We start from the raw sequence: 24,688 nt of genomic DNA, 5'->3' as shown, positions 1-24,688 counted from the left end.
ATTTAAGAACTTCAGTGTTACTGAAAGGTTGTATTCTAATTCAGCGAGCCTTACAATGGCTAAGGAAAGCCACTGCCAGAATTTAACTTTCTTGCCCCGAGACAACTGTGGTTATGCAGTTCTTCAATAGATTTCTAATTGATTTGAGTTCTTATTGTTTCCTATTTAAATACAACATATACTCACTCCTATTCGTGTGCTCCCAGAGAGGTCATCACATCAATAGCACACTTAAGAAAACATCAGATGTCACCACAAAGCAAACCTCTCAAGATTACTAATATGAATATGAGATCAGGATGCTGTACGCACAAGTGTTTGAAGTGTTTTCTCTGTCCCATAATTATAAGACATCAGGTGATATTGAGACATACCCTCAGTCACCTGTTTGGAGGCACAGAGGTCTTCTAGAACACTTCTGTCCGTGGCCTCAGCTCTTATACATGTGAACGCAGATTTTATCAGGCAATCACATTTCCTTTCACATCAGTGGAAACTAACTGTATGGGAAGAAGTGAACACATATAACATTCATTCACTTAAGCAGTCATTCTTTCAGCATTAATAACCACTAATGTTTATACCCTGCATTGTGACAGGCACTCTTAATAGCACTTTACGCATTTTTAACTAATCCTCACAAGAACTATCTACGGTGGGTAGTTTTATTATTATTTTCATTTTACAGATAAGGAAACTGAGGCACAGAGAAGTTAAGTAATTTGTCCAAGATTATGCACCTGGAAAATGGCAGAGCCATGATTTCAACCCAGGCAATCTGGCCTCACCGTCTGTTCTCGTAACCACGAACTGACTTTGAAGCATTGAGTTTCTGCCACATGCCAGGGGCCGTGCTAGATGTTGGGGATTACTGCCGTGAAGAAGTCAGTTTCTGCTCCATTAGAACTTATAACCCAGATAAGCAGGAGTTTTATGCTGTCTCCCCTGTTAATCTGCAATCAAAAAACTAGGAGACAGAGTTATGATCATTCTTTACTTGAGTGGAGTATACATCTAATTTTTTAAAAAATCATTACTTGGCAAGTGAGACTAATGTTTCTTTTTCACTTGGACACACACACACATACTCTCAGAGAAGTTCAGTTTAAGTCGAAACATCATATTGAATAATGTTTTGATTTAGTGATTAAAATTGACCCGGGGTTGTGGGCAATTTTTTTGCCTGAGCTGAGTGATGAAGCAATGAACATGCCCACTAAATGAGCATTCGATAAGAAGTTAGACCACAGGGAAAGAGGCTGTTCATCTCATTAAACTAGAGAAATGATCCACTGATACCTGAAGGAGTGAGTGCACAGTAACCACCCCAGCGATGCCAGTAGGGAGGGAGGTCTTTGGACACAGGGGAGTGGGTGGCAGCCTGGACGGCAACAAGGGTCACAGTGGAGTCGGACTTAGTGGTGCAGTAGCTTCTTGAAAATCAACTTTCCACAACCCAGACAAAACAAAACCCCATCTCCTTTAGGAAATGGGCAAAGGAAAGGAGTTGCGTAGATGTTTCTCCAAAGAAGATATACAAATAGCCAATAAGCACACGAAAAGAGTCTCTACATCACTAATCATTTGGGAAATGAAAAACAAAACCACAATGAGATACCACTTCATACCCATTAGGATGGATTTTATCAAAGAAACAAAGTCACAAGTGTTGGTAAGGATGTAGAGAGATAGGAACCCTTGTGCATTGCTAGTAGGAATATAAAACTGTGTAGACTCAGGCCAGGCGCGGTGGCTCATGCCTGGAATCCCAGCACTTTGGGAGGCTGAGGCAGGCAGATCACGAAGTCAGGAGTTCGAGACCATCCTGGCCAACCTAGTGAAACCCCATCTCTACTAAAAATAAAAAATTAGCCGGATGTGGTGGCACATGCCTGTAGTCCCAGCTTCTCGGGAGGCTAAGGCAGGAGAATCGCTTGAACCTGGGAGGCGGAGGTTTCAGTGAGCTGAGACCACGCCATTGCGCTCTAGCCTGGGTGACAGAGTGAGAATCTGTCTCAAAAAAAAAAATTGGTGCAGACTCTATGGAAAACAGTATGGTGGTTCCTCAAAACATTAAAAATAGAATTATCATGTGATCCAGCAGTTCCACTTCTGGGTTTCTGCCCAAAAGAATTGAAAACAGGGACTTGAACAGATCTATACACCCGCGTTCACAGCAGCATAATTCTCAATAGCCAAAAGGTGGGAGCAAGCCAAGTGCCTGTCAATGAATGAATGGATAAGCAAAATGCTGTTTACACATACAATGGAATATTATTCAGCTTTAAGAAGGAAGGACATGGCTGGGCGCGGTGGCTCACGCCTGTAATCCCAACACTTTGGGAGGCCGAGGCAGGCAGATCACGAAGTCAGGAGATGGAGACCATCCTGGCTAACACAGTGAAACCCTGTCTCTACTAAAAACACAAAAAATTAGCCGGGCGTGGTGGCAGGCACCTGTAGTCCCAGCTACTCGGGAGGTTGAGGCATGAGAATGGCGTGAACCCAGGAGGCGGAGCTTGCGGTGAGCCGAGATCGCGCCACTGCACTTCTACATGGGCAACAGAGTGACACTCTGTCCCAAAAAAAAAAAACAAAAAGAAGAAGAAGAACAAGGACATTCTGATGGATGTACTAACATAGATGAAAATTGAGGACATCATGCTAAGTGCAATAAGCCAGTCACAAAAGGACAAATAATGTGTGACTCTACTTATATGTGGTACCTGGAGTAGTCAAACTCAGAGAGACAGAAAGTAGAAGGGTGGTTGCTAGGGCTGGGAGGGGAATGGGAAGCTATTGTTCAGTGGGTGCAACACGCGCGGAGTACTGGAAATGGAAGCTGATGATGGCTGCACAACAGTGTGAATGTACACAGTGCCACTAAACTGTACGCTGAAAATGGCTCATTGGCAAATTTTATGTTACATATATTTTACTACATTTTAAAGAAAGGAAACTTTCTGAGCTCCCTCTGTTGACATGTGTGACTGCAGGAGGGTTTCCCGCATTCGCAGATGACGAGGGACCCTTCTGCCCTTGAGATTCTCTGGCTCTGGATCACGGAGCCAATGTTCTTCCGGGATGGACTTGCTGAGCCACGGAAGCAGCCTCCCAGCACCCCATGCACGTGGGTGTCCTCTTTCTGTGAGGCTTTGGCTCTGTGCTGTTGCCTTCACTAAACATAGATGCTTGTCAAGAGGGACAAAATCCCCCAAATGCGAGGAAAAATTGTTTGGAAACTGAAGATTTGGTTTATGAGGCAAAAGTAGAAGAATTGGAAGAGGGCAGATGGTGGGAAAATGTATTGGAAGCCACATTTGTTTATGAGAGGATCCTCCTTTCTCCGGGGTTGGAGACGGCACGTCCTGAGATGGGGAGTGGTGCTGGCCCAAACCCCTCCCCCCATTTCCACAGCCAGTACTAGGCTTGCTTATGACTGGTGTCCCCCAGTTTAAATCCTCATGGGATAGTCTGCTTCCTTTCCAGGGAAGTTCCCTTTTCTAGTTTTTTTCTGAGGATGCTGGAGAGGAAGCCCTCAGGGCATCCCAGCCTCCCTGTCAGCCACCTAAGAGAGCACTGGCTGGCCGCCCCGGGTTCAGAAAGCTGAGCAGCTGGGAGAGGCCAGGCCGGGCCAGGAGGGGCACCATGGCGAGGCCCACACCAAAGCCACTCTCCACCAGTCATAGCTTCCAGAAGGTTTATTTATTTTCGTGCTTTTCTTTCCAAGATCTCCAAGTTCTCCCCATATCTCATTCAACAATTCAGAGTATGAGAGTGTCCTCTTCAGACTTCTTGCAGGTGTTTCCTGGAAACCTCTGGCTCCCAAGCACCTGGCTCCGGGCTGTCTGCTACAAACATTAATACCTGTCTGTGCAATGCATGCTCGAAACTTTTGTCCGTGCAGAGTAGCCTGGCAGCTCTTTGTTCATAGCTAAGCTTGTGTCTGCCTGTGTTTCATCTATTATCCATTTTGATTTCTACTTTACTGAGTTTCACTATCTGATAAAATGATGACCATACTTTCTGCAAATCGGCGGTATAAGGTGCCTGCTGGTCCAGTCAGCTGTGAAAAAAAATGATCTTTTGCATTTTTGCATAAGGAAAGTACTATTTAAAAAAAAAAAAAAAAAGGAACCTGAGAGCAGGGAAGAGAAAGAAGAGAATCTCCAAATTTATCCTATAAGTATTCTTGTGGGGATCCTGAGCTGAAAACAACTGGTGAGAACTGATAAGCCACCTTCAGATGATCAGATTCACTGTCCTTTGAACACTCCCCCAGTTCATGGGTAGAGAGCGCCTGCTTTCAGCCAGGCATGGTGCCAGGCTCAGGAGGGCCAAGGCCGGAGACAGAGCACCGACCCTGTCTTCACGCAGCGCACAGTGAGATGTGGAGGCAGAATCACACTGGAGCGTGCCACACCTCCGAAGAATCGCTCACCTTCAGGGAGGAGGGCTGACTGTTTCCAAGCTCCAGGCCAGGCATGGACAAAAGTCCTGCCTTCAGTGTCCCTTGGCACAGTGGAATCAAGCCATGCGAAACCAAACAGCCCCTCGTGGGAACACACAGGAAATGAAGGCAGAGAAGGCAGGAAATGTAAAACAGGCCAGGATTCACAGGAGCGGCTGGTGGATGCAAGGATGTGCAGTCCCATGTGGCCCTGGAGTCCAGAGAGACACATCCACCTCTGGTCCTGGAGAGCCGCTTGGGCTTCCCGGTGCCCTGCCAGGCCCCTTCCTTCCTAGTTCCCCCCTGACTGCAGAAGGCGTCATTTCTATATCACAGAGCTTTATGGATGAAGTCCATATCACATCGTGGCCCAGGCCCTTCCCCTTCTAGGTCTAGGTGGTCGGATTCCCATTCTTTTGACATCTGCCGTTGTCTGCTGAACTGCGTCCCAATGTCTCATTTCTTCACTGTGCTCCCCTCCTCAAACTGGGGCATGTGGGGAAATCAGGGCCTTGGGGGCTCAGCCAGAAATAAAGACCGAGAGATCCTCCAGAGAGAAGGCCCTCTAGGAGAGGCAGGCTGGCAGAGCAGAAGAGGCCTGGGACTTGCTTCCCAAATGTCAGAAATTACCAAAAAGCTTTAGGTTCAGAGAGAACAATATATTTCTTTTAGGAGCCAGAGTAGTCTGACAGGAAGACTTGCTTTCAAACATGTCCTGTTCACATATGTACTTAGCAGATGGCTATTTGACACTTCCTGTTCCAAAGGCACTTGTTCAATTCATTTTCCAAATCGGGGGGTGGGTTTTGGGCCCCTCACTTGCTTTGCAGGCCCCCAGCCCTAACACCATGCGCTCAGGGAGCCCTCAGGAATAGCCCTGGCTGCCTAGACTCTCTGGCTTTGCGGATGGCACTACATGAAATGGCTCCCTTCATTAAAATGTCACTCACAGGGACTGGAGAGGTCTTTGGAACACCGGCAGTGAGGTTCAAGAGGTGTTTTCAGTGGCACCTGACCAGGTCATCTCCAGCTTAGGTGCCGGCTCCTGGATGCTGATCTGAGTGGAGATTAATAGCTGACATGGGAGCAAAAAATGAGCCAAACTGGGGTTTCTTGAGGTGATTTATTCCAGCTAACTATGTCAGTTGTTTGTTCATGCTAAAAATACCGCTAGAAGGATGGGGGAGTATTCCAGATTGTTGACACTTTGACTGAAATGAGAAGCAAAATGTAACTGATATGAGCTCTAACAGGAGCTCCTGCCTGTCACAAAGAGGAGGGAGGATTAGGACACCAGGAGGTGCAGCCAAACCACCCAGGATGGCCACGGCCTCGGCCCCAGCACCGCCACTCACCGCAGCCTCCCAGCTGAGATAAGGGCTGCTAAGTTCTGAAGAACGAGGTATCTCCTCCTCATACTTTGGCCCTGAGAAACTTCATTTTGCTAAATAGGTGTGGCCTGGATTTTTCCAGGACAGTGGATCTGGGAGTCTAGGTTGGGATGATGCAGCCCTGCGCTCACACTGATGGGTGAGACTGGAGTGGCAGGAACGCCATGTGAGTGTCCCAGATGTGCCAGCCTGGTGTGCTGCGACCCCTTCTCCAGCAGCCGGGGACATTAAATGTGGTCACATGGGCTGGGTGCAGTGACTCACACCTATACTCCCAGCACTTTGGGAGGCTGAGGCAGGAGGATCTCTTGAACCTGGGAGTTCAAGACCAGCCTGGTCAACATAGTGAGACCCCCATCTCTACTAAATTTTTTTTAAAATTAGCCAGTCATGGTGACGCATGCCTGCAGTCCCAGCTACCCAGGAGGCTGAGGCGGGAGGGTCTCTTGAGCCCCAGAAGGTTGAGGGTCTTGACCCTCGAGCCACTGCACTTCAGCCTGGGTAACAGAACAAGACCCTGTCTCGAGCAAAACAAAATAAGATAAATAAAAGTGGTTAAGTTTCTAGAACTTCCTTTGTGGTTAAATAACTCCCAGGCAGAAGTTCGCCAAAAAGCTCCTCAGGCCAGTGACTTGCCAGGGCTTCCTTCCTAGAAAAGATGCGCTTAGCAGAGGAGTCATCCATGCTCTTCAAACCCCCCATTACTGGTTCTGTTGGCAGCCTGGACTGACTGGGGCTGGCATGCAGTTGCGGTTTTGTAACAGAAACCAGGTACTCAGGTTTGATGTATGAAAAGCATATAGAAACGGTTTCCAGCTGGCAGCCTGTAAGCTGGCATCAGCTAGCAGGGTTGTGTTAGACCGGTACACATTTCAAAAAGTTTGAATTTGCTGACCTTGTGGTCACACTTTCCTGTTTTGGAAGACATTTGAGTTTTCAGCCCCTGGGGAACCCACAATGGGAAGGGGATGATTACTCAGTGCTCTGCAGACTCAAGCAGGTGCCTTTTATGGGGGTGACAGTATGAATGGTACCCCCTCAGTGGGTACACTGTGGCCTCCCCAGCTTCTTCACTGGAGACATGTGGAGGACCCGGGCAGGGCGATAGCACCTTCCGAATGTGATCCAGGGGACCCCTTCAGAAGGAAGGAGGCATTCTGTTCAAGACACGGGCAGGGCTGGCCTTCCTTTGGGGGCTTAACGTAAATGGTTGTTCAGAATTCCCACCGAATTTAAGAGCAAAATCATCCTGAAAAATGTCTTCCAAGACATGCTCCCCCAGTTCTTCTTGGAATGAAATGAGCCCAGAATTTCTTAAGTGCGGGGATTGTGAGAACTCTTCCCTGGCAAGTCTTTTTTCTTTTTAAAATCAGACCATGGCAGGTTAGGATGGAGAGTTATGAACGAGAGTGGTGCTTCGTCACTGATCTTAAATTTGCACAGGAATCCCCTGGTGATCTGGTTACATGCAGATTCTGACTCAGTGGGTCTAAGGTGAGGGGAGAACCTGGAGATTCTTCTATGTCTTGCAAGCTCCCGGGGGATTCTGAGGCTGCCTGCCCCGGACACACTCTGAGTGGCAAAGTGTTATTGGACCCAAGGCCTTTCCAGCTTTGGATTAATTGGAAACATCTATGTGTTTTCTGATGAACCCCAGTGAATAGCACATCAGTGCAGCAATTGGTTAAGCTAGATGATCTAAGGATTGTATATTTCCTGTGTAACCGTTCAGGAATTTGATGATTCACGTGACATTATTGAGGATGTGCACTTTGGGAGGCCCCATGCAGTATTCGGTATCTAGTGGGAATGGTCACATGAACTCTTCCATCCTTTCTCATCCCTTCCAGCTGTTGCCAGAGGGGCCTTGGGGGGGTTTGAGGCCTCCCAGCTCCAGGACATGCACAGCTGTCATCCCAGCATCATTGGCCCACCTGGCGGAGGTCAGGCCAGTGACAGCATTGATTTTCAGTGACAGTGACTCAGCCTGGGACCAGAGGCTGCTCTTTGCAGAGACGGAACACCTTCTGGGATTGGGGTGCTTTGGAAACCCAGCCAGGAGAGCAGTGGCTCCAAGAGCAGCCTACGGTGGGCCCTCAGAAATGGTGGTGAAAATGAATCGTGGTCAGTTTCCTTCCAGCCACACGGCAACCTGAAAGGAATCCCTCCTCCCTGCCGAGGGCCTGGGTCGATGGATTCGATGACATCCCTCTCCCTGGGCAGCACTGGGCTGATCTCAGACTCTCTGTTCCCAGCCGAGTTCTCTGGTTTCACATTCCCATCTGCCTTCTCCCGGTCACCACGTGCTACTGGCACATCTCTTTTGACTTCTCTTACCATTCTGATCGGCCAGTTGTCAAACACCTTCTCAAATTAAAATTTCAACATACTTGCCCCCTGCCCCCCTCAGCCTGGTCCGTTATTTCTCTTACCTGGTGATAGATGCTCACTTTCCTTCGGAGAGGTTTGACAGCCAGCCCCGCTACAGCTCCCTATCTGGATAGGCTCCCAGGAGGCAGCAAGAGATGGGGAAGGTATCCAGGGCCCCCTCAGCCGCTGCCCCACTTGGGCAGATCTCGCATGCTTTTCTGCACAGCCATTTTGCATTCCTGCCTACATTCAGTAGACAAACAGACAAAGAGCAGGTCCCCGGCATGCAGAGCCCAGGAGCTCACAAACACAGATCAGCACGAGATACGAAATGTTCAAGGTTCCTGTGATTTTACCTCTAACGTGGTTCCTGAGACTGCAGCATTCACGGATCACCTAATTAGTGAAGGTTTTGTATATTAATATGCATGTTTCTAGAAGATGGGAGGGAATTGTTACTTCAGTATTTGTCTGAACTTCTCTAATTTATTTTCATCGAGAGTTCTTCATACAGCTCAGAATTCAGAAATATCTGCCCTTTTCACTTTATCTTTGGCCCCTGCCCAAGTCTGGGACTCACTGGGGAAGGGCCAAGGCTAAAACTAAACTAGGGTGTGAGCTACTAGAGGTGCGAGTCCAGTGGTTGGGAGCAGTTTCCAGGGAGTCAGCGAAGTCTTCCTAGGGAATGGTTTGAGACATTGAGCCTGGCCCTGACCAGTGCTGCTCTGACTCATTTCCTGAGGTGAACAATGGAAAGTCACGATGATGCCGCGTGCCCCAGAGCTTCCTCAGGGGCAGTTGTGTCTTCTTTCTAAGCCCTACCCTAGCCAAACATAGTTATTATTTCAAGAGTTATCTTGAGATTCTTAAAATATTCCAGAAGTACAGTAAAATAGTATTTCTATGTGTTTTAATGAAAAGTAAACTTTGATTAATGAGGTCCTTCAAACAACTAGATTTTATATGCACCAGACTTTTGGATGAAAGACAAGTCACAAAACACACACACGCACAAGTGTGCACACACACACACGGACGCGCATGTGCACATGCACACGCACACAGACACATGCACACGCACACAGGCATGTGCACGTGCACACACAGAGATGCATGCACACGCACACAGACATGCATGTGCACACACATAGATGCATGCACACACATACAGACACACACATGTGCATGAACACACAGACACACATGCACACAGACACATGCATGTGCACACATACACACACGATTGGGTTTTTGTTTTGTTTTGTTTTTGTTTTGTTGTTTGAGACAGAGTGAGTCTCTGCCGCTCAGGCTGGAGTGCAGTGGCGCAATCTTGGCTCACTGCAACCTCTGCCTCCTGGGTCCAAACGATTCTCCTGCCTCATCCTCCAGAGTAGCTGGGTCTACAGGTGTGCGCCACCACACCCAGCTAATTTTTGTATTCTTAGTAGAGACGGGGTTTCACCATGTTGACCAGGATGGTCTCAAACGCCTGACCTCAAGTGATCTGCCTGCTTTGGCCTCCCAAAGTGCTGGGATGACAGGCGTGAGCCGCTGCGCCCAGCCAAATGTGATTGTTCTTTAAAGAACTATGTATGAAAGATCCCAGAAGCAACACCTGGTAGCCCAAACGCCTGCTCACCTGTAGCCCTACTCAAGTTTCAGGGCATCATGTGGCCCAAAACTAGAAGTCCTGCCCAATAGTAGTGGTCAGGTCTTTTTCTCCAATTGGATTGTAAGTTTTTTGTAAGCTAGGGAATGTATGTAATACCACTTTGTATTCAACATAGCCAGCACAGAGTTTGCACATTTTAGAGTTTTAAATATTTGGCAATGGATGAGAAAATGTCCTGTGTTTTCATTAGTGCCAGTAGTATGGTTGGATTTTCAGTCATCCTTCTCTGTTTCTTATTCACATGGATTTGGGTTTAAATTTCTATCCTACCAATCACTAGTGGTGTTAATTTGAGCAAATTACTTAACTCAGCCTCATTTGCAGGTTGTCGTTCAGAATCTGGAATTAAATATTTAAAGTATCTGGCAGCTGCTGTTATTATTGTTATTATTTTGCTTGTCTTCGAAGCAGAAGCTGCCTGGCTTGTAGCTTATGATTTCACAGTTGTGAGCTCTTGTGTTTTTTATAGTTATGTTTCCATTTGGAAGGTTTAACTCCTATTATTTAAGTCTGGCTTCAGTGAGGGGTTTCTAGTTGACCTGAATCTTGAAGGATGAATAGATGCTTAAAAGGCAGAAATGGATGGAAAGGGTATTCCAAACAGAGGGAACAGCACGTGCAAACAGCCAGGGTCATGGAGGAGAGTGACACGTGGGGGAAGTTGACCACAGCTCGAGTGGGAGCGTAGGTGATGGGCAATGAACAAATCCTTTGGTAGCTAAGCATGTGGGTGGACAGGAGCCAGACAGCAAAGGCATTGTATGAGATGCTAGATTTGGGTCATCAGTAATGAGATCTGATTGGTACTTTAGCAAGGTTCTTCTTTCCTTCATTAATTTTCTATAAGTTTTCAATGAGTCTATGAACAAAATATTCTTTTGGGGGGAGGGGGACAGGGTCTTACTCTTTCACCCAGGCTAGAGTGGTGTAGTGGCATGATCTCAGCTCACTGTAGCCTTCACTTCCAGGGCTCAAGCAATCCTCCCACCTCAGCCTCCTGAGTACCTGGGATTACAGGTGCACACTACCATGACTAGTTAATTTTTATATTTTTTGTAGAGACAGGATTTCACCATGTTGCCCAGGCTGGTCTTGAACTTCTGAGCTCAAGTGATCCACCTGTCTCAGCCTCCCAAACTGCTGGGGTTACAGGCGTGAGCCACCATGCCTGGCTAATATATATATATTTTAAATTAGATTCATAGCTGGGCACGGTGGCTCACGCCTGTAATCCCAGCACTTTGGGAGGCCAAGACAGGTGGATCACTTGAGGTCAGGAGTTCAAGGCCAGCCTGGCCAACATGGCAAAACCCTGTCTCTACTAAAAATACAAAAATTGGCCAGGTGTGATGGCATGTGCCTGTGGTCCCACCTATTTGGGAGGCTGAGGCAGGAGAATCGCTTGAACCCAGGAGGTGGAGGTTGACTGTGAGCCAAGATGACACCACTGCACTCCAGCCTGGGCAACGGAGCGGGACTCTGTCTCAAAAAAAAAAAAAAAAAAAAAAAAAATTAAATGCATGAACTTGTGTGGCTAGCTCAGAGTCTCACCCTCGTCTCCTCTGCCCTCTTCATCATGTTGACAGTTAGACATATTGAAATGTATTAAATGTTAACTTTTCGCAAGTTTTTCCGTAACTTTCTTTTTGCCTCAGGGTTTCCTCAGCACATTGAATCTATATCTTTGGGTGTCAGCCACAGCAAATGAATGCTGACCATTGTTTGTGTACTCTTCCTTTCTGTGCTAATGTAACATATACCCAGCCAGATGTTTTTGAACAGTCTTGAAGTGTGTAAGCAGGTTTGGCAAATAGGATGATGAGCATCACTGCTTCTGTTTTCAGTATTGTTTTGTATCTTGTAAACAAGCTGAGGTTTGGGGAAATGATGGAAAGGCGGCAACTTCTGTTCCTGCTTTCCCTTGGGCATCCCAGGGAGTGTTGGCGACGGGCGGGGCAGGTGTTTCTGTCCACTGTCCTGGGCATACCTGCGTGGCTTCTGCCCATTGTACTGACTACAATTGTGTGGCTTCTGCCCATTGTCCCGGCCGTACCCGTGTGGCCTCTGCCCATTGTCCCGGCCGTACCCGTGTGGCCTCTGCCCATTGTACTGACTACAATTGTGTGGCTTCTGCCACTCATTCCGGCTGTACCCTCGTGGCTTCTGCCCATTGTCCCGGCCAAACCCATGTGGCTTCTGCCCATTGTCCCGGCCATACCCATGTGGCTTCTGCCCATTGTCCCGGCCGTACCCTTGTGGCCTCTGCCCATTGTCCCAGCTGAACCCACGTGGCCTCTGCCCATCATCCCGGCCGAACCCGCGTGGCCTCTGCCCATCATCCTGGCCAAATCCACGTGGCCTCTGCCCATCATCCCAGCCGTACCTGGGCAGCAGCTGCAGGCTTTCCTCTTTGTCCCTGCTGTGTCCCTGGCTCTTTTTCTCTGCCAGCCTCTCTTCATGCTGTTCCTCTTGAGAGGTCTTCCAAGTGCTTTTTCCCATCGTTTGTGCTCAGCCACTCTACCATTGTCCTTCCTGTCTGGTTCTCTGAAATCCAAGCCCACACCTTTTCCACTCCTGAGTCAAGTGTTTGAAAGCTGTTATTTTATGTTAATTAGAAGTTCTTTTTCCAGCCAAGAAGGCTTGCTCAAAACTGTTCCCCCAAGCTGAGGCTTAGAGACGCACTCTGGCATTCTCTCCTTTGGGTACAGTTAAAGGAATCACAGTTCTTTGCTGTTAGAGGCACCCCGCTGCCTGCTGTGGGGCAGGCACCTCTTCTGGGAGGCAGGTGCCCTTGGAGAAGAGTTCTTGGCATGGCCCCCAGAGAGCTCCAGCCTGTGCAGCACGTGCACGGCTTCCTGGACCCCCCACAGTCCTCCGTGGGGCCTCCCCTTGCCGCAATTGCTTGGCAACCACTCCTCACCCTCGCTACCCAATGGTGACCTATTTGGCAGTTTCTCCTTCCTTTGTCAACTCTCTTAGTTGACCCCAGTTTGGTGGGAGATTCTGGTGGAAAAGTACTCCCATCATGTTCTGGACTCGGGCAGGCTTCAGCAGGAGTCAGCTTCTGGTGTCTTTAAATCCCCCCAGAGGCACCCTGAGCGCCTGCCATCCCATTTAGGCAGTCTTGGTAAGGCTTCCAAAGCATTTCCGCTTCTTGAGAGGTTTTTGAGCAGAAGCTGAGCCCTGTTCTCACATCTGGCCTCGCTCTTCATGCCCACCTGCTTGTAGATCAGGGACTACATCCCTCCCTTTACCTGGCCCTCATCCCATCATTCCAGGCTTCTGCAAGCCCAGGCATGGGGAGGCCGCAGCCCTGGACCCACTGGGAGCACCACACCGCCCTGGACTTCCATTTGGAGGGGGTGCTGGGGGTGCTTGGTGTGAACTTATCCCGAACTTGGGCAGTGATGGGTTAGGACCACTTTCATTCCACCTCTCACACATGAAAAAGAGACTTTCCTCCTCTAAGGTACCTTTGAATGAGGACCTCACATCATGCAGGGTGAAGGAATTCTCCTGGATGTCTAACTGAAATCTCTAAAACACCTTGCTTTATCTTCTGTGGTTTATAGAAAAAGTAGTCGGTGAGTAAATGCTGATTTAAGGCCCCATGAATTCAGAGCACAGTTCTTGGTACTGGAGCTGAGGCTACAGAGAGGCAGAGAGAGATGTCAGGGCTCTTGTCCTCAGGGAGAAAATCACATCCAGAAAACAACCAAAGGGCACCAGAGCTTCGGTTTCCTTCTCTGTTGAAGAGTGTTAGACACCACCTGCCTTGACAGCTTCTTCCAAGGACATGACCACGTGTGAAGTGCCAAACACAGGTCTGGCACATGGGATGCCTTCAGTCAGCAGGAGCTCCTCCCTCTCTTTTTCTTCTTTTTAGTATTAACAGCAAACATGAGCTAATATGGCACATACTGAGTAGAGAAGATAAAGGGATAAAACTCGTATTGACAGAAGACTTACTTATTTAAGTGGGGTTCTAGCTGGGTTTGGGAAGAATTAAAGAAAGATGTGCATGAGTGAAAGTTACAATTGGGGACGTGGCACGTATAGCCATAGAGTTGTGCCAGAAAGGTAGCATTTGGCCTGTATTGGCAGAAGTAACGGGTCCAGTCGGATGAGATGGTGAAAGAAGAGTGGCTAGTTGGTGGAGTGCCTTAAAGGACAAGATACAGGCGGGGTGCGGTGGCTCACGCCTGGAATCCCAGCACTTTGAGAGGCCGAGGCGGGCAGATCTCGAGGTCAGGAGATCGAGACTATCCTGGCTAACACGGTGAAACCCCATCTCTATTAAAAATACAAAAAAATTAGCTGGGCGTGGTGGCGGGTGCCTATAGTCCCAGCTACTGGGGAGGCTGAGGCAGGAGAATGGCATGAACTCAGGAGGCAGAGCTTGCAGTGAGCCAAGATTGCAAGCAAGACTCCGTCCTCAAAAAAAAAAAAAAAAGGAGGTGGGAACAAAAATGATTTCTGGGGACTGGGCACGTTGGCTCACACCTATAATCCCAGCACTACTAAAAATACAAAAATTAGCCAGACGTGGTGGCGGGCACCTGTAATCCCAGCTACTCAGGAGGCTGAGGCAGGAGCATCACTTGAACCCAGGAGGCAGAGGTTGCAGTGAGCCGAGATCATGCCACTGCACTCTAGCCTGAGTGACAGAGCGAGACTCCATCTTGGGGGAAAGAATGATTTTTGGAGATCTTTATAATAAGATGTGTGAGAGCTGGGTAAGTCAGGGGACAGGAAGAACACAAGGAAGGAAGCTGGGCTCGTACTGGGACTTTTACTAGGATAGTGGCGACAAGTGCAAGGGCCAGGAGAGCTGATGTCTACAGGCACCTAGGCTGATGTCCGCAGAGAAACATAAGTAGAATCTGGAAATGGCATTACCCTGAGGGGCCACGAAAGAGAGAACATTCTGAGCTTAGTGCCCAGAAGGTCTTGGCAGAGGGTGGAGCAGTTGATGGTAACAAAAAATAGGGAAGAGAGACCTAGGTGATTGCGGAAGGAGCCTTAGGCCCTCAGTAGCAGGCATGGGACGATGCAGGAGCTGACGGCCTATGCCAGAGGCTGCCCTTCTTCATGGGACTTCCGCTCAGGCTTTTGAAGCTCACAGGACGGTGAGCATCATTGTGGAGGGTTATCTGTAGATATGTATATCAACTGAGTCATATCTCCTGTGTAATTCTGTAAATAAACCAAGTTCTCTTTTAATGAGTTTTTGAGGTTTCATAAATAAATTGGTTTGGTTCTAAAAAGCATGCTTTTAGTAAATTCCCTGTGTTCTGAATAAAATTGGCCACGCTAATGCTTTCAGCCTGACCACAAATAGTCACATCGTGCTTGCATTTGCCTTAGTGGCGAGACTTATGCAAAGTAACACCTTGAGCCGGGAGTTCTGGAATCCCGCTTTCCTTGGACCACACATGTGGATAGTTTCTGAAATGAGTACAGTTGCTTCTGGGTCTAAGCCCACCGCTTGTCTTGTTGGGATGGGGACTCTGTGGCTTGAGTTGCAGTGTTTTCTCCCTTTGTCTCCCCACTGCAGACTACTGTTTTCCAAAGTGAAGTTGCAGTCACTCTGCCGGGGCCCAGACGAGGCACTCCTGACTTGTAAGCACATGCTGCAGATATGGAAATCCTGCTACAACCTCACCAACCCCAGGTAAGAGGCCAGCAAGGCCTGCTTTGCGTGGCTTTTGCATGGGTCCCTGCCTATCAGTGCCTTCTCTGATTGGCATTCAGCAGGCATTAACTCTGTCACCCCTGTGCACCTCCAGGCCCCCAAAAGTGGCAGATGATAGCAGTGGAGCTTCACACTCCATATTTAAGGTGCTGTTGTCCCAGTGGCTGATGCAGCCTCCAGATCCTGGGTTTCTTTTGCTTTCACTGCCGTAGTGACCCACCGGGCTCAATTCACAATGGATCTCTATCCAGTTTCTCTCTACCACCCGTTTACCTAACTCCTTTGACAAGTCTTATCTTTCTGGTAATTTATGTACAGACCAGTCTCTTCTGTGTTCCAGCTGGGGTTCCTGCAGTAATATTTAAAAGACCTGCACAGACAACAGGCCGCATGCTAGTGGCTATTAGCCTGATGAAAGATCACTGTGAAAAAGTTAAAATCATGACGCATACAACTATCAAATACACACATGTCAAAGATTTTATTTGCCTTATTAACTCATGCAGGAACCCGGAAAATGTTAAGACCTATTCACAGAAGAGTCTGAAGAACAGATACTCATAGGCAGGAATGCTGAATGATTTGCAAGTAGATACAAAAACAGCATTCTGTAAGACGATGAAAGATATCGTTTGGGGTTCTTTACTACAGGGTGACAACATCAGTTGTCTCTCCCCCACAAACAAAATTCACTTGCCTTATTATCAGTTTTCTGCAGGTTAATTTCTACCCCTACAGAGCTGTAAAGTAGCTCAGTCAATGGGAAGTGAGTCAACGGTGCCTGCCCCTTTAGAGTCAGATAACCCCAGGAAGGTCTGCTGGTCAACCCCCCGCATTCCACGGACGGACACCCAATAACCTATTTGCCCATTTCCAAGTCTTGCACAGTTTTCCCTTGCATGTGTTTAGATTACTAAGTGAAGGAAGTCATGTAATGAGAAGGGATGTAATGATTCAAGTGAATTCACACAACTGCTCATACACTCAGAGTATTTTTTACCTTCCTGTGCAACTGATATCATGCTTTTAAGAATCAGGGGCCTAAAAACGTGTCACCTAAAATGTAAATGAGTACTAAGGGTGAGGTGGGCAGTGGGCTGGTGGCCGTGGTCTGCAGACACCAGCAGGGAGGGAGGGCTACAGAAGCAGCAGAACAGAGATGGGGTTCCCTGTGAGATTTTGCTTTACAAACGTTTCTGCAGTTTAAAAAAAATATTCAAAGTCAGGGCCCTGTTAAGGGGATGGACCCCCTGGAAACTGACAGACAGACCTGTGACCCCAGGCCCTGTGGGCTGTGTACCTGGAAGGAAGAGAACTCTGCCTGGAAAGCCATGTGCTGTCCAGCCCCTGCCCCGCCCTCCCCCAAGCACCCCCAGGTCCCCCCGCCCCGTCCCCCCGATTCAAGCTGGGAGTCCCCTTCGCAGGCACAGGAATGGCGCGGCGCTGTGCTGCCGGGCGCACCCGCCCTTCGCTTGGTGACAGGTAATCATGAGACTGGCCTCTTCCCTTTTGTGGATATGTTCTCAAAATAAAGATCATTTTAATTTTTTAAAAATTCTACATTTCTAAGTCTGGGAGCAAAAATAGAAACTGTCCACATTTATCTCCCCCGAAAGCCCCCACTCCTGGCCTATGAAATGTTCAGGATTTGGGGGAGTCTGCCTCCGAACCAGCTAGCGGGAGATGCTGCCCAGGCAGGTTGCCTCGGCGCCGGAGCGCGTTCCTTTGCCTGTACCCCCTTTAGAAATGAAAAAATAAACCCATCAGCTTCGTGTTGCCAATTTCCCCTCAGTTCCCCACACCTCTCCCACCTCCCCACATTCCCTCCCACTTAGCAACCAAGAATATTGAATGTGAGGAGAAAAAAAATAGCAGAATTGGAAAGCTTTTTAAAAATACTTAACCAAATGCCTGGGCTGTGTCCATACTTCCTCCGTTTCCTGAAGGTTCCTTCAGGGCCAGAGTGGGGAGGACCCTGGCTCCAGGCAGTGTCTGGTGGGGACTGGCGGATGGGGTGGGCGGTAGAGGCCCCACCGGTCACTCAGAATTCCCCCTCCAGCTCCCCACAAAGCCTTGAGGGAGGGCTGGTGAATCGCGCAGCCCCTTATTAAGGAGTGTCCTGTCTGGTTTTTTAACTTGATTTTCTCTGGGGTAGAAATAAATGTTTCTCCTGTAGGCTTTATCATTGTGTAAATGCAGTCTTCCCCCACAGCCTGCTCAGTAAGAGGTGACCCTGGCAACAGAATAAAGCCTGAAGGAAGGGCTGTGTCTTTCGGGGGACACATACCTTGCAGCGCTCCCGAGTGGGGCCGCTGCGGCTCCAGCAGCCTAGAGGCTGGGATCAGGGCATACAGGGATTTAGAGGAGGGTAGAATCACATGAACAAGCACCTAAGAATCATGCCTTCTTTAAAATAAAATGAAAACTGAGCAGAAAGCATTTTGGCAGGCCGCATTTGGCTTCTCCCCGGAGCTGGTCCGTGCTGACGTCCCGGCTTCCTTGCTTCTGAGCATGCTGGGTTTGTTTTGAGCCCTCTGCTCAACCTGCCAGTTCCCCAGTCTTCCCCACCCCCTTCCAGATCCACCCCAGGCTCTGCACAGGCCTCCAGGGCAGTGAGACGGGGAAGATGTGGGCAGTAGCAGGGAGTGAGTGGCCAAATTGAGAACAGACCCTAGCTTCTAGCTTCGTATTCTCAGCAACCCATTCCCTCTTCCCAACTTTTGCTTAAAGAGGGGGAAAAAAATTACACTGAGCTAGTCGCTAAACTGAGCGTTGGAAAACTTGCAAATAGTGTTCCACCTGCAGTTGGAGATGCGTCTCTTGCTGTGAGCAAAATGGTGGGTGGCATTCTCTTACATTTGGCGAGGTGTTTGTCATTTCAGAAGCCTGGATTCTATTTCCCTCGGTCTGCAGTTTTGCTTGCAGTTGGGATAGAAATCTGTCTCATGCTTTGTCTCCTCTCCCTGGGTGAAATGTAAGGCTCCCTCAGTCCTTGTGCATGTTGACCTGGCCACTCAAGACAGTGTGAATTCTCACTAGAATCTCACCAGAAGGTCCCAGCAGGCTCCCTGAACTGAATCTCAGAGCATTTCAGCCAGGGATGGTAATAACCGTGTTTCTTGAACCTTCTCCATGCCAGCACTGTACTAGGCCATTGATGTGTTATCTTCAATCCCTACATTAGCCTTGCAAGATAGCTACCATTACTTCCATTTTACAGAAAATAAAATTGAAGATAAAAGTGGCTGAATAACTCGCCTAAGTTTTTCCAATTGAATATGTAGCAGAACAGTGATTCAGCCCCAGGCCTAACATCAAAGCTCTCTCCACACTAGCATGCTGCCTTTCTTGAGCTGACAACCAGTTTCTTTTCATTTTTTATTGTTAACCACTTCTTTTCCCCTCTTGTCACTGCTACTAGACCCATCTCCGTCATGTACCCATGCGGTGACATCTGCAGATGATTCAAAGTCCTGTTTCAGTTACTTGCCAACAAACAGCATTTAAACACACATATACTCACATTCACATTTTTTTGCTCTAACCTCAGTTAGGAGTCAGAGATCCCATTTCATCCTTACAGTCACCAGCATTTGGGTGGAGCTTTTCTTTTTATAAAGCATATCCTCATTCCATCTTTGAAGCAGCCCCATAAAATGGGCAAAAGTCATATGATCTCATACCCATTTTACTGATGAGACAATTGAGGCTCTGGGATATTGGGAACTTACCTTGACTCTTATAATCCAGGCCTCCAAAAACAGAAGTTCCTCCCCGATCTGCCCCTGTTCTGGTTCCCTAGCCGAGGCCCTTCTTTTAGGTGCAGTATTTACTGTGTGCCAGGCACTATTCCAGGAGTTGGGAAGAGGCTCAGCTGAGACAAGAGCTCCAGCGTTCTGACTCCGAGCCCACCCCACCACCACCAAGCCTCTTGTGTTTAACCTCTGTGTGGCTGTGGAAGATAGAGGATTTCCAAGAGAGGCTTCTAATGGCCAGTATAACTTTAACTCTCATTACAATTCAGTGGTTATAGGGAATAGAAGTCCCTGTATGTGTGCATCTACACATGTGGGCATCCCCTACTTACATACTCTGGATTTGAGGTCCTTCCCATTTCCTCTCCCTCCACTACCAGCACTCACCAGGAGTGGTTTTCTCTCCCTTCCTGCCTCCTTCCTTGGGAAGTGCTCCTGGCAGCCTGAGGGCCTGGCAGAGAAGAGGCGAGGTGACTGGGCCATGAGGAGGAAATGGGTGGTTCACAGAAGTGCCCGAGCAGATGTGTCGCAGAGGGAGAGAGGAAGGTGACTTTCCAGCTTGCCTGAGAGACTGGCCAGAGCGAGCAAGTTAGGGAGACTCAGGACTGCTCAAGGCCTCTCCTTGCCCCTTGTCCAGTATTCTAGGGGTCAAATGCAAATCTTGATTGGTGAAGACTCTGTACCATGTAAATGAAGAACTAAAAATTGCTTCAAGCATTCAGTAAAATTCTTAATCGGTCACAAATACCTAATTATTTTTAATTTTTATTTTTTTTTACTTTTAATTTTTTTTGAGACAGTCTTGCTCTGTCGCCCAGGCTGAAGTGCCGTGGCATGATCATAGCTCACTGCGGTCTGTCTCCCAGGCTCAAGCCATCCTCTTGCCTCAGCCTCTCAGATAGCTGGGGTCACAGGTGCACACCACCACGCCTGAATTATTTTTTTATTTTTAGTAAAGATGAAGTCTTGCTATGTTGCCCAGGCTGATCTTGAACTCCTGAGCTCAAGCCATCCTCCTGTCTCAGCCTCCCAAAGTGCTGAGGTTACAGGCGTGAACCACTGTGCCCAGCCCTAATTATTTTTAGAGAGAAAACATTCAATGTGGAAACAAAAGCGTCTCTATGTTGAATAGTGGATTGTTGCGCACACACTGTGTTCAGAGGGAACTAAGGCAGACACACTAAGGATGTAACTGAATGCCGTTTCCCAGCTGGTGGAGGGAATGTGGATCCTGTGCCATTGTCAGGGGGTGAGGTTCAAAATTCAGATGATGGTTTTGTTTGGGGTTTCTAACATTTTAACTCGGCTTCCCCGTACCTCCTACAATTGCACCAGAAGCCTAGGGATAAGTTGGCTGCAGGAATTGACTGGCCGTATTAACCTCAGATGTGTGTTGTAGGTATGTGGGTGTATACACACCTGGCATGTACCTAAAAGTTGTAAGTCTTCACAATGCTCCATCTATATGACCTTATGCCATCCTCACACAGTTCTGTGGAGGACAACAATCCTTATCTTCATCTGATCAGGGAAGTCCGTGAGGCACAGGGAAAGCTGCCTTTCGCCCAAAGTGACCTCCTCATTAGTGACAGCACCGAAACATGGTGAGATAGGAAGCCTGGAAGATGAGAATGTCTGAAACAAACCTCAGATTTGGACCCCCAGAAACCCAGGCAAATCCATCCTTTGCAATGCCAGTACCTCATCGCGTGTCTTGGAATCCCCAAGGTGGTGAATAATATGTCATCATTTCACTGTATTTTGAGACAGATCTTCTGAAAAACTCCTAAGTGGATTGCCGTTGCAATATTCAGATAATTTGCACTTAGGAGCATTTATGTGAAAAATGCTGCCTGGACAGACCTGCGCTAGAAATACTCAGTCAGTGTTGTGATGAATGGAAATGTGCGTGTACTTTTATGTTGTCTTCTGTTCGGAGACATGTATTGTTTCTCAGTTATGGAAGCAATTAAAAGAGCAGTTTCCGAAAAACATGTCTGAGATGATGTAATAAGTATAGGCTGACAAACAGTCTGTCCTGAAGGAAGTTTCCTTCTGCTTCCTGTGGATTTCTCTAATGTAGTTAGAGAAATCGCTGGATGTGGAAATTGCAGCCTGTAAACTGTATTAAGTTTCATGCCAAATCTTGTTTGTACTGCTTTAGCAACAGCTGCATAAAGGAAGGAAATTGTGTCCCTTTATTGTAGAATCTGAACTTCTTCACAACAAAAAATCACTCTTAAAGCCCCCAGATTGGAAAAGAAAATAGATTCAAAGAAAAGCATTGAAGATTCAAACTTCAAGAGACAGATGTGATTCTTTTTGGAGCTGCTTTGATAGGATATCATGATACAGGAAAAAAGCAATAGTGTTTACCTATAAGCTTCCCAGAATTTAAAAAAAGAAATCCATATTGGCTGAGATCCCTTAACCGTTTCCCAGTTAGGCCCGCTGTGGTCTCCCGTGTGGCATTACCAGGTGAACAATGCCAAGCCTGTTTTGTAGACGCAAGCTGGAGAGGGGACTCAGTAGAGATGGGCAGTGCAGGAAGCTGGTAGGAGTGGTGTTATGGAGGCTGCCACCAAAACCCTGCCATGTTCTCTCCCAGTCCCTGCATATCCCTAGCAGCTGGCTTTCTCCAGCTTAGGAACACTAGACAGGGCTGGTACACCGGCAGGAAAGTTAACCACACGATGTAGCACGAAGGCCTACATTCTGGGGACCCTGAGGAGCACATGACTGCGATCACAGTCAGAAAGGGGGGTCGGGGGTCCTTGAATCCAGCAGTTGCACCTTAGAACCATCTGAGGAGCTGTGAAAAATGTCGACCAGCCAGGAGTTTTGATTTGTTCAGTCCACAGTGGGACCTAGGTGTCTGTTGTTTAGAGATGTCCTGGGTGATTTTCACATGCAGCCTGGGTTTAGAAGCACGAGTGTGGAGTGTTGGTTCATGAAGACAGCTCTTCATGGATGACGTGTTCATGGACTCACTTGCTGAGACTTCACTTTCTAAGGTTGCTAATGCCAATCAGTTTCCCCCTGTAAGGTGGATGGAAAACAAAGTTTGAAGTTTTCATTTTTGTGTCTTCTAATGACACAAAAGAGGCCAAAATTAGCCAGGGTCTGTGGGTGTGGTTTATGCCCTGTTTGTGATAGTGAACACTGAAAGGAATCCCAGCCCAGGCCGAGCCAGGAAGCAGGATGCCTCCTTCATAGGAAAGATGCTGAAGAACGTAAAAACTGCACAGAAGGTATTCACTGGCCTTCAGGAGTCGGTACAGGTTGCCTCTCTTTCCTTCCCTCCTCCCACCTTGCAGGTGACTGACATTTGTAGCTGTGTTTTGCAGTGATTCTGGACGTGGGAGCAGCCTCTTAGATAGAACCATTGCTGACAGACGACAGCTTAATACAATTACTTTGCCAGACTTCAGCGATCCCGAGACAGGTGAGAATAAAAAGCCAGAGGGGACGAAATGGTGTCATGGAGAATGTGGGGGCCTGGGACCCAGTGACATGGGATGAGACTGATCGGGTTGAGGTTGGAAAAATTTCTCGCACAAATGGTTTAAACACTCAATCGAGGTGCATTTCTCCAGTATCTTTCTCAAGTGTTTGTTCTCGGTGGGGCCAATCGTATGGTTTGCCCAGCCCAGTGCTTTGAAATCGGTTTCCCCCTTTGCTCTTGGAACTTAAAGTTTGAAACTAAAATGAGGTGGTTTCTGTCCCCATCAGGTTTCCCCTCTGCTTCCCTGTGTCTCCCTCTCGCTTTGGGTTTCAGACCTCGCTGAAAGCAAGGTTCGCTTTCTAATCAGTTGCACATATAAACACACATACACCCAGCACAAGACCCCACAGGGTGGCAGGTGGGTTCCACTGTCCCCATGCAGAGGCCCGAGGCACTTCCTGCCTATGAGCAAATCTGCACACCTCGTTGTGTGTGTGTTCCACATTCGCCTGAGTACAGGGGAGTGAGTCCACCTGCGTAGACCCCACAACGGTGACCCAGGTGAAGTGTCCCTTACCTGAGATGCCCAGGACCAGAAGTGTGTTGGGTTCGGGAATATTTACATAGGCATAATGAGATATCCTGGGATTGCACCCAAGTCTAAACACAAAGTCCATTTCTGTTTCATATACACCTATACACAGAGCCTAATTTTAGGCAATTTTATACAATATTTTAAAGAATTTTGTTCATGAGACAAAGTTTTGACTGCATTTTGACTGTGGCCCATCACGTGAAGTCAGGTGCAGAATTTTCCACTTGTGTTGTATCAGCACTCAGAAACGCCTGGATTTTAGAGCATTTCAGATTTTGGATTTTCAGATTAGGGACGCCCAACCTGTACCAACGATTCCGTGGTAACCTGGGTGACTTGACAGACCCACAAAACACATAGACCTGCTCTTCTTTGAGCCTCAAAAATCATTCTAGAGCATCATTTGGACCCTGCTCCTGTTCCTTCTCCCCCACCCACAGGGGACCGTGTATGGCTTCATCTCTATCTGGGTATGCCTGGTCTTTTATGGGCTGGCTGCATGAAAGGGACCACGAGGTTGTTTTTTTGTCCTTGTGCCACATCCCAGCTCCTGCCAGAACCTTTCCAAAGAAAGCCCGAGAGCAGCTCTGAGTCCTGCACTGCCAGGGCTTGTCCCCTGGAAAAACCTATCCAGGTGGGCTAACAACGATAGGGCCTTCGGGAGCCAGATGTGATGCTCAAGCCAGGCCCACCCCCACAGCTGCCTTGCAGACTGCATATCTGCCCTCGGCTCCCTTCTACCAAATTTAAAGTCAGCTTGAGAAATCAGATCCATAGGTCCTGCGGCTCCTGGGTCAAAAGATTTTTGGGTGCTAGAAGCGGCACAAATCGTAAATTGGTGCAGTTTAATCTGGCTTGCAGCTGCTGCTTAAAATGTGGACTGAGCCATGGAGAAACTCACCCCCTGGAGTGGCCTCACCACTCTCCAGACAGGTCAGCGGTCGTTGGTGGGCTTAGACTGCACACCAGGCAGAGACCCTGGCTGGAACAGCACAGCAGAGTTCTGCCTCATCCCAGCTCCTGCTGAGGCACCTGTCTAGGCCCTGTCATTGTAGGAAAGAGGTCAGGCTGTCAGGACTAGCCACTGCAAGGTGAGGCTCAGACACAGGGAATCAGAGGAAGTGAAACTCACTATAGCACCAGCAGCAATTTCGGCTGATTCAAAACAGCTGCTGTGGCTACCCAGCGCTGTCTCCCCGCATTTCTCCCTCCTGAGTAGCCTGTGAGAACCCCCTTTCCTTCCAGCTGGCCTGGACCTTAATTTCCCTGAAAGTCCCGAGACTTTAATGCCACATCACATTGAGAACAGATAGGG

At 48.1% G+C, this 24,688-nt stretch overlaps 1 protein-coding gene across 3 annotated transcripts in view; it reads left to right on the top strand.

Annotated features, from left to right (window-relative positions):
* The window catches only part of TTC7B (tetratricopeptide repeat domain 7B), a 274,767-nt gene that overhangs the window by 179,923 nt on the left and 70,156 nt on the right, over window positions 1–24,688 (top strand). For all 3 annotated transcript variants that reach the window (XM_025392642.1, XM_025392641.1, XM_025392640.1), the window contains exons 16-17: window positions 15,441–15,557; window positions 22,681–22,778. In XM_025392642.1, coding sequence (XP_025248427.1) covers window positions 15,441–15,557; window positions 22,681–22,778 — 215 coding nt within the window. The remainder of the gene's footprint in view (window positions 1–15,440; window positions 15,558–22,680; window positions 22,779–24,688) is intronic.

Source organism: Theropithecus gelada, chromosome 7b, assembly GCF_003255815.1.
Source record: "Theropithecus gelada isolate Dixy chromosome 7b, Tgel_1.0, whole genome shotgun sequence".
In the NCBI taxonomy this organism is placed as follows: domain Eukaryota; kingdom Metazoa; phylum Chordata; class Mammalia; order Primates; family Cercopithecidae; genus Theropithecus; species Theropithecus gelada.
This window is presented reverse-complemented; position numbering and strand designations above follow the sequence as displayed.